The following is a 14,445-nucleotide window of genomic DNA, read 5'->3' as shown; positions in this document are numbered from 1 at the left end:
TCCCTTGTTTGGATTTTCAGGGGAAGGGGAGGGGGGAAAAGTGAATCCCTCTTTGTTTTGACTCAAGGAGTTTGAATCAAGGTGATCTCTCCCAACGACTAGGGGAGGGGGGAAGAAGGTGGGGGAATGATTTATTTCCCTTTGTGTTGAGATTCAAGGAGTTTGGATCTGTGTTCCCAGGGAAAGTTTTGGGGGAACAGAGAGTGTGCCAGACACTAAAACCTGGCTGGTGGCAGCTTTACCAGATCTAAACTAGGATTTAAGTTTAGAGGAGTCCATGCAGGTCCCCATCTTGTGAACGCTAAAGTTCAAAGTGGGGAATAAACCTATGACACCTCCGCCTGCAGCTGGGATAGTGAGGGGAAGGAGATTGAAACACCCTGAGCTGGCAGCACCTGTACAATGACTTACACCAACACACAACAGCCGTCCCAGACGCCTTACAAATATAAACAACCGCAGGCGCTGTGCAGCCCTGCATCGAATGGGGTGCAGAGAGATGGACGGAGTGAGGAGAAAGGGAAGGAACGAGACGAAGCGGGAGGAAGAACAGACTGGGAGAAAGGGTGAGGCAGGGTGGTCCTTAGACACTGTAGTGTTCTATGCTGGCCCCAGGCCTCTGCAGGGGGAGGGGAGGGAAGAGGGGGGCATCCCCAGGCCTCTGCGGGGGGTGGGGCTGCGCCCAAGGTCTGTGGGGGGGGCAGGAGCAGGCTTGGGGGGCAGGGGGAAACCACCCCACAGTACGAGCCCGCAGAGTGGAGCGGGTTGGGGCTGGGCCGCTCCACTTCCTGCCGCCCGGTGAGTGCAGGACAGGCCTGACCCCTGCTGCAGTCCCCCGAGATGTAACTCAGGGGAAGGGGTGGGAAGAGGCAGGATGGGGGCAGAGCAGGGGCAGGGGCTTTGGGGAAGGGGTGGAGTGGGGGTGGTGCGGGAGTGGGGGCAGCTTTCCTGGCCGGCTCAGCCAGCCAGAGACCGGACTGGCTGCTGGAGCAGCACACAGCTGTGTGGGGTACCAGGAAATTTGCAGCCATTTGGTGCCCCAAATTTCCTGGTGCCTTTTGCAGCTGCGCATGCGTATGGGTAAGGACAGCCCTGGGGCGAGGGCTGGGAGAAGGGTACCCAGGGAAGGGGTCACACGGGAGGCTTAATAAGAACATAAGAACATAAGAATGGCCGTACCGGGTCAGACCAAAGGTCCATCTAGCCCAGTATCTGTCTACCGACAGTGGCCAATGCCAGGTGCCCCAGAGGGAGTGAACCTAACAGGCAATGATCAAGTGATCTCTCTCCTGCCATCCATCTCCATCCTCTGACAAACAGAGGCCAGGGACACCATTCTTTACCCATCCTAGCTAATAGCCATTTATGGACTTAACCTCCATTAATTTATCCAGTTCCCTTTTAAACATTGTTATAGTCCTAGCCTTCACAACCTCCTCAGGTAAGGAGTTCCACAAGTTGACTGTGCGCTGCGTGAAGAAGAACTTCCTTTTATTTGTTTTAAACCTGCTGCCTATTAATTTCATTTGGTGATCCCTAGTTCTTGTATTATGGGAATAAGTAAATAACTTTTCCTTATCCACTTTCTCCACACCACTCATGATTTTATAGACCTCTATCATATCCCCCCTTAGTCTTCTCTTTGCCAAGCTGAAGAGTCCTAGCCTCTTTAATCTTTCCTCGTATGGGACCCTCTCCAAACCCCTAATCATTTTAGTTGCCCTTTTCTGAACCTTTTCTAGTGCTAGAATATCTTTTTTGAGGTGAGGAGACCACAGCTGTACACAGTATTCGAGATGTGGGCGTACCATGGATTTATATAAGGGCAATACTATATTCTCTGTCTTGTTCTCTATCCCCTTTTTAACGATTCCTAACATCCTGTTTGCTTTTTTGACCGCCTCTGCACACTGTGTGGACATCTTCAGAGAACTATCCACAATGACTCCAAGATCTTTTTCCTGACTCGTTGTAGCTAAATTAGCCCCCATCATATTGTATGTATAGTTGGGGTTATTTTTTTCCAATGTGCATTACTTTACATGTATCCATATTAAATTTCATTTGCCATTTTGTTGCCCAATCACTTAGTTTTGTGAGATCTTTTTGAAGTTCTTCACAATCTGCTTTGGTCTTAACTATCTTGAGCAGTTTAGTATCATCTGCAAACTTTGCCACCTCACTGTTTACCCCTTTCTCCAGATCATTTATGAATAAATTGAATAGGATTGGTCCTAGGACTGACCCTTGGGGAACACCACTAGTTACCCCTCTCCATTCTGAGAATTTACCATTAATTCCTACCCTTTGTTCCCTGTCTTTTAACCAGTTCTCAATCCATGAAAGGACCTTCCCTTTTATCCCATGACAGCTTAATTTACGTAAGAGCCTTTGGTGAGGGACCTTGTCAAAGGCTTTCTGGAAATCCAAGTACACTATGTCCACCGGATCCCCCTTGTCCACATGTTTGTTGACCCCTTCAAAGAACTCTAATAGATTAGTAAGACATGATTTCCCTTTACAGAAACCATGTTGGGTCATTACACTAATTGAATCTATTTCCCTATGTTAAGTTCTCCTCACACCTTCTATTGGCCATCTTAATTATCACTTCAAAAAGTTTTTTTTCTTCCTGCTGATAAGAGCTCATCTCAATTGATTAGACTTTTCCTGTTGTTATGCATACTTCCACCTTTTCATGTTCTCTGTATGTATAAATATCTCCTGTCTGTGTGTTCCATTCTATGCATCCGAAGAAGTGAGCTGTAGCTCACGAAAGCTCATGCTACAATAAATTTGTTAGTCTTTAAGGTGCCACAAGTACTCCTGTTCTTTCAACAATTTATGTTCTTCTATGTGTCTGACAATTTTATTCTTAACTATTGTTTCAACTAATTTGCCCGGTACCGACGTTAGACTTACCGGTCTGTAATTGCTGGGATCACCTCTAGAGCCCTTTTAAAATATTGGCGTTACATTAGCTAACTTCCAGTCATTGGGTACCGAAGCCGATTTAAAGGACAGGTTACAAACCTTAGTTAATAGTTCTGCAACTTCACATTTGAGTTCTTTCAGAACGCTTGGGTGAATGCCATCTGGTCCCGGTGACTTGTTAATGTTGAGTTTATCAATTAATTCCAAAACCTCTTCTAGTGACACTTCAATCTGTGACAGTTCCTCAGATTTGTCACCTACAAAAGCCAGCTCAGGTTTCGGAATCTCCCTAACATCCTCAGCCGTGAAGACTGAAGCAAAGAATCCATTTAGTTTCTCCGCAATGACTTTATTGTCTTTAAGCGCTCCTTTTGTATTTTGATCGTCAAGGGGCCCCACTGGTTGTTTAGCTGGCTTCCTGCTTCTGATGTACTTAAAAAACATTTTGTTATTACCTTTGGAGTTTTTGGCTAGCCTTTCTTCAAACTCCTCTTTGGCTTTTCTTATTGCACTCTTGCACTTAAGTTGGCAGTGTTTGTGCTCCTTTCTATTTGCCTCACTAGGATTTGACTTCCACTTTTTAAAGGAAGTCTTTTTATCTCTCACTGCTTCTTTTACATGGTTGTTAAGCCACGGTGGCTCTTTTTTAGTTCTTTTACTGTGTTTCTTAATTTGGGGTATACATTGAAGTTGGGCCTCTATTATGGTGTCTTTAAAAAGGGCCCACACAACTTGCAGGGATTTCACTTTAGTCACTGTACCTTTTAACTTTTGTTTAACTAACCCCCTCGTTTTTGTATAGTTCCCCCTTTTGAAATTAAATGCCACAGTGTTGGGCTGTTGAGGTGTTCTTCCCACCACAGGGATGTTGAATGCTATTGTATTATGGTCACTATTTCCAAGTTACAGCAGGAAAGTGAAAGTCTGGAATAGCAGAGAAATCACTGTCACCTGAGATCATGTTTGTGTTGGTAATGCCAGCGCCATCCCTGATCCCACCCCATAGCTCCTCTGCCCTCCCACAGCCTAACATTGCGTTGCCTTTCTGCTGCACTAACACCACCCCCAGGGCTTGGTCTAGGATGCTGTCTCCATTGGAGAGACGGGGAAGCGAGTAGAGGTGAGAGGCAGTGACATACCAAGGCCATACTGCAAATCCTCTAGAGCACGGCCAGCCTTCCTCACTGTCCCTGCAGACCCGGGATCCAGCCTGTTGCTCTCTCCCCGAGCAGCGCTTTTAAAGGGAAAACATTCAAAGTGGAAAAAAACAGCGTCTCTCCTTACCCGGAGGAAGGAAGCTTGGATCACCACCGCCGCGCACTGCAAAACAAACATCAGCGGGTGAGACCAGGACCCTCAGCCCCCTGCGGAGAAGTATCCCTCTCCCACTGTTTCCCCATTCTCCCAGTCCCAGTCCTGCTCTCAGCCCCGTTAGAAAGAAGCCTTTTGCTGCCATGTTATGTGACAGAGGGCTGTGTGCCTCTCCCCACTGAATGGTGCTGGGGCTTTGCTAAATAGTGGTAGCAGGGTGAGGCCCTGTACCCAGGGGGGAAAGTAACTTACAGGACTTACTGGTATTGCCGGAGTCCTGAGGGGGGCGTGGCCTCACCCGGAAGAGGCGTGGCTTCTCAAGATTTAAAGGCCCTGGGGAACCAGCTGTGGCTGGGAGACCCAGGGCCTTTAAATCAACCAGGGGCTCCCAGCTGCAGAGGTGGCTGGGAGCCCCCCGGGGCTCGGGCAAATTAAAGGGCCCGGGGCTCCAGCGGCCAGGGGGGACCCAGAGCTTTGCGGGGCTGGGGCAGTGATTTAAAGAACCCAGAGCTCCTGCCGCTGAGGGAAGCCCGGAGCCCTTTAAATCCTGGCCCCAGCCCGGCCACCAGAGCTGCGGGGAGCTTTGAGCCCTTTAAATTCCCGCCCGAGCCCAGCCTCCAGAGCCACGGCCGGGATTCAAAGGGCTCTGGGCTGCCCGCAGCGGCGGGGAGCTCTGAGCCCTTTAAATCCCAGCCGCGGTCAGGATTGAAAGGGCTCTGGGCTGCCCGCATCTGCAGGGAGCTCTGAGCCCTTTAAATCCTTGCCCCAGCCCTGCCGCCGGAGCCGCGGCTGGGATTGAAAGGGCTCTGGGCTGCCCGCAGCCGCGGGCAGCCCAGAGCCCTTTCAATCCCCGCCATGGAAGTCGATGCGGTCCGGCACAGCATACTGGCTCTTGCCGGTACGCCGGACCGGACCGGCTTACTTTCACCTCTGCCTGTACCACTATTACCCTGCAGATGTGCTGCTCTCTGACAGGATAGAAAGCAGACTATGGGGTGGGCTGCTGCCTGTTAGAGGTGAAAACAGTATCTAAGCAACTTCCACTGGTGAACAAACCCCTCCCCTCCTTAGGTGGAAGTAGAGTGTCTATTCAATTCCATCACCTCATACACCTATAGATAATGTGTAGGGAAAACAGCTGTGGGATGACGGGGAACTTTAATTTGAGCCACATATGCTGAAGGTCTCAGGCTGCGAGTACAAAAACATGCTTGGGATTTCTAAACATTATAGATGACAGTTTGCTAACATAACGACTGTTGCAGCCAACAGAGGGAAATTCTACATTAGACCTTGTCCTAACAGATAAAGAGGAACTGATCAGAGAACTAACAATTTAATGGTACCTTATGTTCAAGTGATCATGATCTGATCACATTTATAAAGTGCAAGCAGAATAAAGTCCAGACCAGAAATATATATATATACTTGCTGCTTTAAGAGGGCCAATTTCACAAAGCTGAAAACAGTTATGAGCCATATCATCTGGGAGGAAGAATTTAATTAGAAAAATATGAATGATAATTGGAAATCATTTAAGAGCACCTTATTAGATGCTCAAAAAGCCACAATCTAGAAAGAAGGTTGTACTGGTTTAAAAAACGAAGCTTGTTTAGAGGGGACATGAAGGCAGATATACAAAATAAAAATATATATTTTGAAAGGGGAAGTTGAGAGTAATAAATATAAATCAGAAGTCAGGAATTGTAGAAAATTGATAAGGGAAGAAAAAGGACACACAGCGAAATCTATGGCCAGTAGAGATATGGACAATAAAAAGGAGTTTTTAAAATACATTAAGAACAAAAAGAATCCTGACAATGGTATTGGTCCATTACAAGACGGAAATTGTAGAATTATCTATTATAATGGAATAAAGGCAGAAGTGTTCAATAAAGATTTTTGTTCCATATTTGGGGGAAAAACATAATATAGTCTCATCATATGGTGATCAAGACACTCTTACATTCCTCTAGTATCTTGGGAGGATGTTAAATAGAAGATATTAAAATGAGATACTTTTAAATCAGCCGGTCCAGATAACTTGTATCTATGAGTTTTAAGTGAGCTGACTGAAGAGGAGTCACTGGACCATTAATTCTGATTTTTAATAAGTCTTGAAGTACAGGGGAAGCTCCAGAAAACTGGAAGATCACTAATGTTGTGCCAATTTTTAAAAAGGGTAAATGGGATGACCTGGATAATTGTAGGCCTGTCAACCTGACATCGATCCTGGCCAAGATAATGGAGCAGCTGATAAAGAATTAAAGGAGTATAATTAAATTAATGCAAATCAAGGTGTGTTTATGGAAAATAGACCCTGTCAAACTAACTTGCTATATTTTTTGGATGAGATTACAAAGGAGGTTCATAAAGGTAATGGTGCTGATGTAATATACTGAGACATCTGTAAGGTATTTGACTTGGTACCACATGATATTTTGATTAAAAATCTAGGATGATATGAAATTAACATGACACATATTAAATAGATTAAAAGGTGGCTAAATTGTCATCGAGCAGATTTGTTTCCAGTGAGGGATCGGTTCTTGGCCCTACTCTATTTCTCATTTTGATCATTGACCTGGAAGAAAACATAAAATCATCGCTGATAAAGTTTGCGGATGATACAAAAATTGGGAGAGTAGAAAGATCACTGATATGGAGCCATCTGGATCTCTAGGTAGCTGGGTGCAAACATATAATATTGATTTTAATACAGCGAAATGTAAATGTTAACATCTAGGACCAAAGAACGTCGGCCTTGCTTACAGAATGGGGGACTCTATCCCGAGAAGCAGCGTCTCTGAAAAAGATTTAGGGCTCGTGGTGGACAATCAGCGGAACATGAGCTCCCGATCTGTGGCCAAAAGGGCCAATGTGATCCTGGGATGCCTAAACAGGGAATCCCAGGTAGGAGCAGAGAGGTTATTTTACTCTGTGTTAGTCACCGGTGTGACCACTGCTGGAATCCTGTGTCCAGTTCTGGCGCCCACAATTTGAGAAAGAGGTTGATAAATTGGAGAATGTTGAGAGAAGAGCCACGAGAATGGTTAAAGGGTTGGAAAACATGCCGGGGCAAGGAGCTCACTCTAGGTAGTTTAACAACCAGAAGGTCAAGGGCAGCTCTGATTACAATCGATAAGCCCCTATGCGGAGAATAAATGTTGGGCTCTTCACTCTCGCAGAGGAAGGTCCAACGCAACCCAATGGCTGAAATTGAAGCTAGACAAATGCAGCCTGGAAATAAGGCACAAATTTACAACGGTGAGAGTAATTAACCGCCAAAACAATTTCCCAAGGGTCGCGGTGGAGTCTCCACCACTGGCCATTTTAAACCCAAGATTGGCTGTTGGCTGTTTTTAAAAGCTCCGCCCTAGGCATTATTGTGGGGCAGTTCGACAGCCTGTGTGCTGCTGGAGATCTGACACTAGACGATCACAACGGTCCCTTCTGGCCTCGGAATCTACCCCTAGGAACCAGGGCCGGGTTTACAATGGCTCCAGTGGCTCCATGGAGCTGGGCCTATGCTCAGAAGGGGCCCCGGCCTGCTCTGCTTGCACTGTGCCCCGAGACCCCGCTGGCTCCCCCAGCCCTGTCCCCTGCTCCTCTCCGCCCCCTGGCTGGACCCTAGTGCACCTCCAGCTCCCTCTCCCCAGCAGTCTCTGCTTCCCACCACCCGTGGGGCCCCGCCGGTCTCCCTGGAGCTGAGCTGCCTGGCACTGGTGCAGAAGCCTGGCCAGTCTCAGCCCAGCGGGTGGAGGAAGACAATGTGGGGAGCAGGGGCGGCTCTAGTAATCCGGCCTCCCCAAGCAGGGCGGCATGCCGCAGGGGGCACGCTGCCGGGCGCCGGTCCCGCGGCTCTGGGGAACGTGCCTGCGGAGGGTCCGCTGGTCCGGCGGCTCCGGTGGACCTCCCGCAGGCATGACCGCGGAAGGTCCACCGGACCCGCCTGCCGCCCTCCTGGGAAAATGCCGCCCCACGCGCGTGCTTGGCGCGCTGGGGTCTAGAGCCGGCCCTGGTGGGGAGCATGGCTGGGCCCCTCCAGGCAAGTGCATCTTGAGGGACCCCAGCTGGGGCAGGCCCTGGCCTGGCTGATTGCACCACTCCCGAGGGGCCGGAGCTATTCCCGGCCCCAGGACCAGCCCTGGCTGCACTGGCTGCTAAGCCCAGCAGACACAGAGCCGGTGAGTGCAGCCGGGAGGCAGGGTGCAGGGGAGTGGGTCTCTTCGGGGTCTGGGGGGGTGCTGGGCTGTGAAGGGACGGGGAGGATCTGTGTGTGTTGGGGCACTAGGAAGTGGGGGTTCTGTGGGGGGTGCTGGGCAGTTGTGGGGCTGTGAGCTGGGTGGTGATTAAAAACTGGCTAAATTGTCATCGAGCAGGTGTGTTTCCAGTGAGGGATCGGTTCTTGGCCCTACTCTATTTCTCATTTTGATCACTGACCTGGAAGAAAACATAAAATCATCGCTGATAAAGTTTGCTGATGATACAAAAATTGGGGGAGTGGAAAGATCACTGATATGGAGCCATCTGTAGCCCTGAGGATTAATCTGTTGGTCTGTATAAATTGTCTTTTTGATAAATTTAAGTGTGTAGGCTTTATAGATCATAGATTTTTGCAATAGCTGAAATGCAAGACAGACATTTAGGTCAGACACCCAGGTCAGACATCCTGCATGACGCTGAAGGCAACCTTTGAGGACCCTTACTCAGAAAAGTAATAATAGAACAATAACCTATGCAAATGTCTGGAGACCTTTTAGCTGTCTGGGTACCTTTTACCTAAGCCAATAGCAGTAAAGGGTGGAAAACGGGGATTTTTGACCACAAATCTAACAAGTACACCACAAATGCGTACATATCTGTCACTCATACGCACACATATGTTAGCTTATGAGGCATGTGTACCCTAACATTTCCGTGGGGGAAAGACGAAATTTGGGCATAGGAGGAAGGATTTCCGAATAAATGCTCTATAAAAAGTGTGACAATTCACCATTAGGCAGGCGATACCCCCATCTCTTGTCTCCTAACGTCTCACCCTATCTATCCCCTAAGAAGGCTGTTAACTACTGACAGGTCGTGGTATTATTTCTTTTCAAAGCTGTAAGTATAAAGGAATCTATTTTCTGCTTTACCTTTAAAGCATCTAGTTTATAGAGGGTTAAACTCTTACCCAGTCTTTTTATCATTTCCTTTATCATAGGTGTTAACAACACCCAAGTGAATTTAGAACTGTGTATTATCATAAATATCTCTCTTAAAGAACTGTGATATTTTGTAACTTTGTAATCTCAAACTGGTTTTAACATTTTTACATTTACTTATTGTTTCATTGATTTTAATAAAAGGTCTTGATGACTAGTTCTGTCTCAGTGTAAGTTCCTGTCATATACCCCGAAGCTCCTTGTTAAACTCTGTGAAGCCTGATTCAAGACGAACTTTATCTTCTGATCACACATATTGGCAAGCCATACCCATATTATTAATATCTATTAATTATTATTAATATTACTAATTAATTAGAAAATTAATTATCAAATAAAACTAAATTAAGTGGATACATTCCACCAACCCTACTAACCCACCCCAAATCAGGCTACACATCTGGATCACTAGGTGAGCTGGGTGCAAACATACAATATTGATTTTAATACAGTGAAATGTAAATGTTAACACCTAGGACCAAAGAACGTCGGCCTTGCTTACAGAATGGGGACTCTATCCCGAGAAGCAGCGTCTCTGAAAAAGATTTGGGGCTCATGGTGGACAATCAGCGGAATGAGCTCCCAATCTGTGGCCAAAAGGACCAATGTGATCCTGGGATGCCTAAACAGGGAATCCCAGGTAGGAGCAGAGAGGTTATTTTACTCTGTGTTAGTCACCGGTGTGACCACTGCTGGAATCCTGTGTCCAGTTCTGGTGCCCACAATTCGAGAAAGAGGTTGATAAATTGGAGAATGTTGAGAGAAGAGCCACGAGAATGGTTAAAGGATTGGAAAACATGCCGGGGCAAGGAGCTCACTCTAGGTAGTTTAACAACCAGAAGGTCAAGGGCAGCTCTGATTACAATCGATAAGCCCCTATGCGGAGAATAAATGTTGGGCTCTTCACTCTCGCAGAGGAAGGTCCAACGCAACCCAATGGCTGAAATTGAAGCTAGACAAATGCAGCCTGGAAATAAGGCTCAAATTTACAACGGTGAGAGTAATTAACCGCCAAAACAATTTCCCAAGGGTCGCGGTGGAGTCTCCACCACTGGCCATTTTAAACCCAAGATTGGCTGTTGGCTGTTTTTAAAAGCTCCGCCCTAGGCATTATTGTGGGGCAGTTCGACAGCCTGTGTGCTGCTGGAGATCTGACACTAGACGATCACAACGGTCCCTTCTGGCCTCGGAATCTACCCCTAGGAACCAGGGCCGGGTTTACAATGGCTCCAGTGGCTCCATGGAGCTGGGCCTATGCTCAGAAGGGGCCCCGGCCTGCTCTGCTTGCACTGTGCCCCGAGACCCCGCTGGCTCCCCCAGCCCTGTCCCCTGCTCCTCTCCGCTCTGTGGCTGGACCCTAGTGCACCTCCAGCTCCACAGGGGCGGCTCTATAAATTAGAGCGCCCCAAGCAGGGCGGCGCGCTCCGCCGCCCTTCCCCGGTCCCGCGGCCGGGGCAGAAGTGTCTGCGGCGGGTGCGCTGGTCCCGGCTCCGGTGGAGCATCCGCGGGCATGCCTGCGGGAGCTCCGTCCAAGCCGCGGGACCAGCGCACCCGCCGCAGGCATGCCTGCGGGAGCTCAAGCGGAGCCGCGGGAAGAAGGGACCCGCCGCAGTCATGACTGCGGGAGGTCCGCCGGAGCCAAATGCCGCCCCCCCGGGAAAGGGCCGCCCCACGCGCCTGCTTGGCGCGCTGGGGTCTGGAGCCGGCCCTGCAGCTCCGGGCAGTCTTTGCTTCCCGCCACCCGTGGGGCACCGCCGGTCTCCCCGGAGCTGAGCTGCCTGGCACTGGTGCAGAAGCCTGGCCAGTCTCAGCCCAGCGGGTGGAGGAAGGCAATGTGGGCAGCATGGCTGGGCCCCTCCAAGGCAAGTGCATCTTGAGAGACCCCAGCTGGAGCAGGTCCTGGCCTGGCTGATTGCACCACTCCCGAAGGGTCGGAGCGATTCCCGGCCCCAGGACCAGCCCTGGCTGCACTGGCTGCTAAGCCCAGCAGACACAGGGCCGGTGAGTGCAGCCGGAAGGCAGGGTGCAGGGGAGTGGGTCTCTTCGGGGTCTGGGGGGGTGCTGGGCTGTGAAGGGGCGGGGAGGATCTGTGTGTGTTGGGGCACTAGGAAGTGGGGGTTCTGTGGGGGGCACTGGGCAGTTGTGGGGCTGTGAGCTGGGTGGTGGTGTGCAGGGCACCGTGCATTTGTGGGTGGGTCTGGGGGTCGCTGGGCATAGTGGATCCAGGGGGCCTCTGGCCATAGGGAGTTGGGGGGCTGTGTGGCACGGTATGGGCCTGCTTCCGAGGGGAAGGGACACGCTGGCAGCACAGGGCCGGGCAGGCCATTGTGCATCTGGCAACTGACAGTTTGTAACTAGTGCCCTCGCCTCTGGCTGGCCCCTCGCTCCAGGGACTGGCCTCCCCGTGCCATGCTCCATTGCCTCCATGGGGGCCCACAAATATGTTGGGTGCCGCACCCAGAAAAGGTTAATCCGGCCCTGCTGGGAACCCCCTGCGGGAGGAGGGGTTTTCCTCCTCCTTCCTCCCCTGGCTTCTGGGAGCCGAGCTCTGCCCCACCACTGCACCTTCCTGCCTGCTGCTAAGAGGGGGCGCCACCACCTTCTCATCCCCACCCCCGGCCGGGATGGGGCACCCTGCATTCCTGCCCCCACCCCAACTGCTGGGGAGGAGCTTCCTATGCTCTCCCCTCCCTCCATACCCGTATGCAAAGTTTACAGCTGCACAGGGCACCAGGAAATTTGGGGCATCACATTTCCTGGTGCCCTACTCAGCTGCATGCTGCTCCAGCCCCTGCTCCACCTCTTCCCCATGGCCCCCACCCCGCCCCTTCCTTGCCCCAGCCCCACGTCTTCCCACCCCTGCTCTGCCCCAACCCCGCCCCCACTCCACCCCTTCCCCTGAGGGGTCGGGCGCCCTGCACTCACCGGGTGGCAGTAAGTGGAGCGACCTGGCCCCAGCCTGCTCTGTGCCGCATCGCCGGCTCCCAGCCGCGCCACCGGTGAGTGCTGGGGGCCGGTTCCCCCTGCCCCCCAAGCCCCAAGGCTGGGAGCCAGGGGAGCAGAGCGGAGTGGGCTGGGGCCGGGTCACTTCACTTCCCCCTGCTCTGCCGGCTCGTACTGTGGGGTGCTTTCCCTCCTGCCCCCCAAGCCTGATCCAGCCCGTTGGGGCCAGGGCCCCCCCCACTGAGGCCTGGGGCCACACACCCCCCTGTGGGGAGGCTGCGTAGGACACCGAAATGGCCAGGGACGGCCCTGCATGGAGATGAGGCAAGGCCCAGGTTCCTCTCCTTCCCTCCTGCCCCGTGTGTGCGTGCTCTGGCAGCTCTTTTACACATGGGTGGGCTGTCCAGACATGGCCTCCCCCACTCCTCTAGGAGCAGGGTGCAAGGAGGTGACCCTTCTCCTTTCCTGCAGCCCCTCCCCTCCCGGTTCCATTCCCCCACCCCACCCACCCACACAGAGCACTGTCAGCCTGGGTGGCTTTTATTTGGCAAAACAACAAATCTAAGAAAGAACAAAAGTAAAGTCTTCTGGGTAAGTAAGTGCCAGTTGGAGCACCCCTGCCTGCCTGGCCCCATGAGTTGCTCTGGGTCTCACTGGGGGTCTCCCTGCAGGAATTATCCAGATGCTGTTAAAGCTCAGACACTCCTCAGAGATGCGCCCCGGCCATAAAATCCACTGGCTCTTCATTCAGCAATCCTGGTTGTGCTTTCCTTCAGTTCCGCCGATCCATCCCCTTGGTAAAGGCCGTCACCAGCCCCCCGTAAGGACAACATCACCCAGCTCCCCCATCCTCCCCCGATCACCCACTCTCCTGGCCACCCCATCCAGTCCCTTCCCTGCACTGCCCCCCCACCCGCTCGCCCTCCCATCGCCGCCCTGAACTTACAGCGCCGCACTGCATGGACAGTGCAGTGATTGGTCAGCCCTTGGTGCCGCAGACTCCTGGCATCTTCCAGCTGTTTGCCTGCGAATATCAGTGTAAACCCGTCAACATCGTAAAGGTGGATGTTTTCCTCTGTCACCTTCCTCTTCAGATCCTCCCCGGTGTCATCCCAACGCACATCCACGGCCCCCATGTGACCAGTTAAGGTTCTAATAAAGATTGTGCCCCGGGCCCCGCCAGCGGCTGCAGAGCTCCCAGTGGCTCCGTGCTCCATAATGTCTGAGCCCCGCGGGGCTGTCTGTGCAGACTGTGCTCTGAGACCCGGGCAGTGGATTCCTCAGAGCCCCCTACCAACCTCCTTCCTCCGGACTTAGGGATCTTCTCTGCCCCCAGCAGAGCCCCAGCTCCCAGGCCGGCCTGCCCTTCCTCCCAGCCCGCTCAGAGCTCTCAGCCACTTCCTGAGAAACTGAAACTGCAGTTGGCCAGGAGCCCAGGCCTTGGGGCCTGGCCGGGTGTTTCTGAGGCTGCGCTGCACGGGGCTCATTTCAGTCACTTTTTTCCCCAACAAAACACGGCTTTTTTGGGAAACACAAATTTTCACAGAAGTTTTTTTTCCGTGAAATGTTCTAATTTTTTCTAATACGCTCATTCCCCCATGGAAAGCCATAGAGTTTTTGGTATTTTCCCCACTTTTTTCTTTTTTCCATTGAAAGGGGGAAAAACGAAAACACTTCCGGGGGGGGGGGGGGAAAGGGGGCTGTTGAAAAAAATCATGAACATTTTTGAAAAACCGAACCCAGACGGAATGGTGCGTACTGCCTGGTGTCTGAGCAGCCTTACTCCAGACTCCGAAAACTCAAAGCTCTGACCTGTGCGGATTTGGGAAGATGAAGCAGAAACTGGAAGTTTAATGTCCCCTAAAGGACAAGGATCAAACACCCAGTGAATTCTCTCATTAGCACCATCAAATAACAGTAGAGATCATTGGAGGCTAATGGCCAGCTGAGAGGCCCTGCGTTTAGGGTGACCAGACGTCCCGATAAAATCAGGACTGTCCCAATATTTGGCTGTCTGTCCCGCTTCCCGACGGATGTGTGGTCGGGACGC

The 14,445-nt window shown here is 51.3% G+C and overlaps 1 protein-coding gene across 2 annotated transcripts in view; it reads right to left on the bottom strand.

The window, feature by feature from the left end:
• The window catches only part of LOC123350770 (NACHT, LRR and PYD domains-containing protein 1a-like), a 93,029-nt gene extending 79,266 nt beyond the window's left edge, over nucleotides 1–13,763 (bottom strand). For both annotated transcript variants that reach the window (XM_044989492.1, XM_044989494.1), the window contains exon 1: nucleotides 13,342–13,763. In XM_044989492.1, coding sequence (XP_044845427.1) covers nucleotides 13,342–13,612 — 271 coding nt within the window. In that variant the 5' untranslated portion in view covers nucleotides 13,613–13,763. The remainder of the gene's footprint in view (nucleotides 1–13,341) is intronic.
• Between the last annotated feature and the right edge of the window lie 682 nt (nucleotides 13,764–14,445).

The sequence above is a fragment of the Mauremys mutica genome, chromosome 16, assembly GCF_020497125.1.
Source record: "Mauremys mutica isolate MM-2020 ecotype Southern chromosome 16, ASM2049712v1, whole genome shotgun sequence".
Lineage (NCBI taxonomy): Eukaryota > Metazoa > Chordata > Testudines > Geoemydidae > Mauremys > Mauremys mutica.
This window is presented reverse-complemented; position numbering and strand designations above follow the sequence as displayed.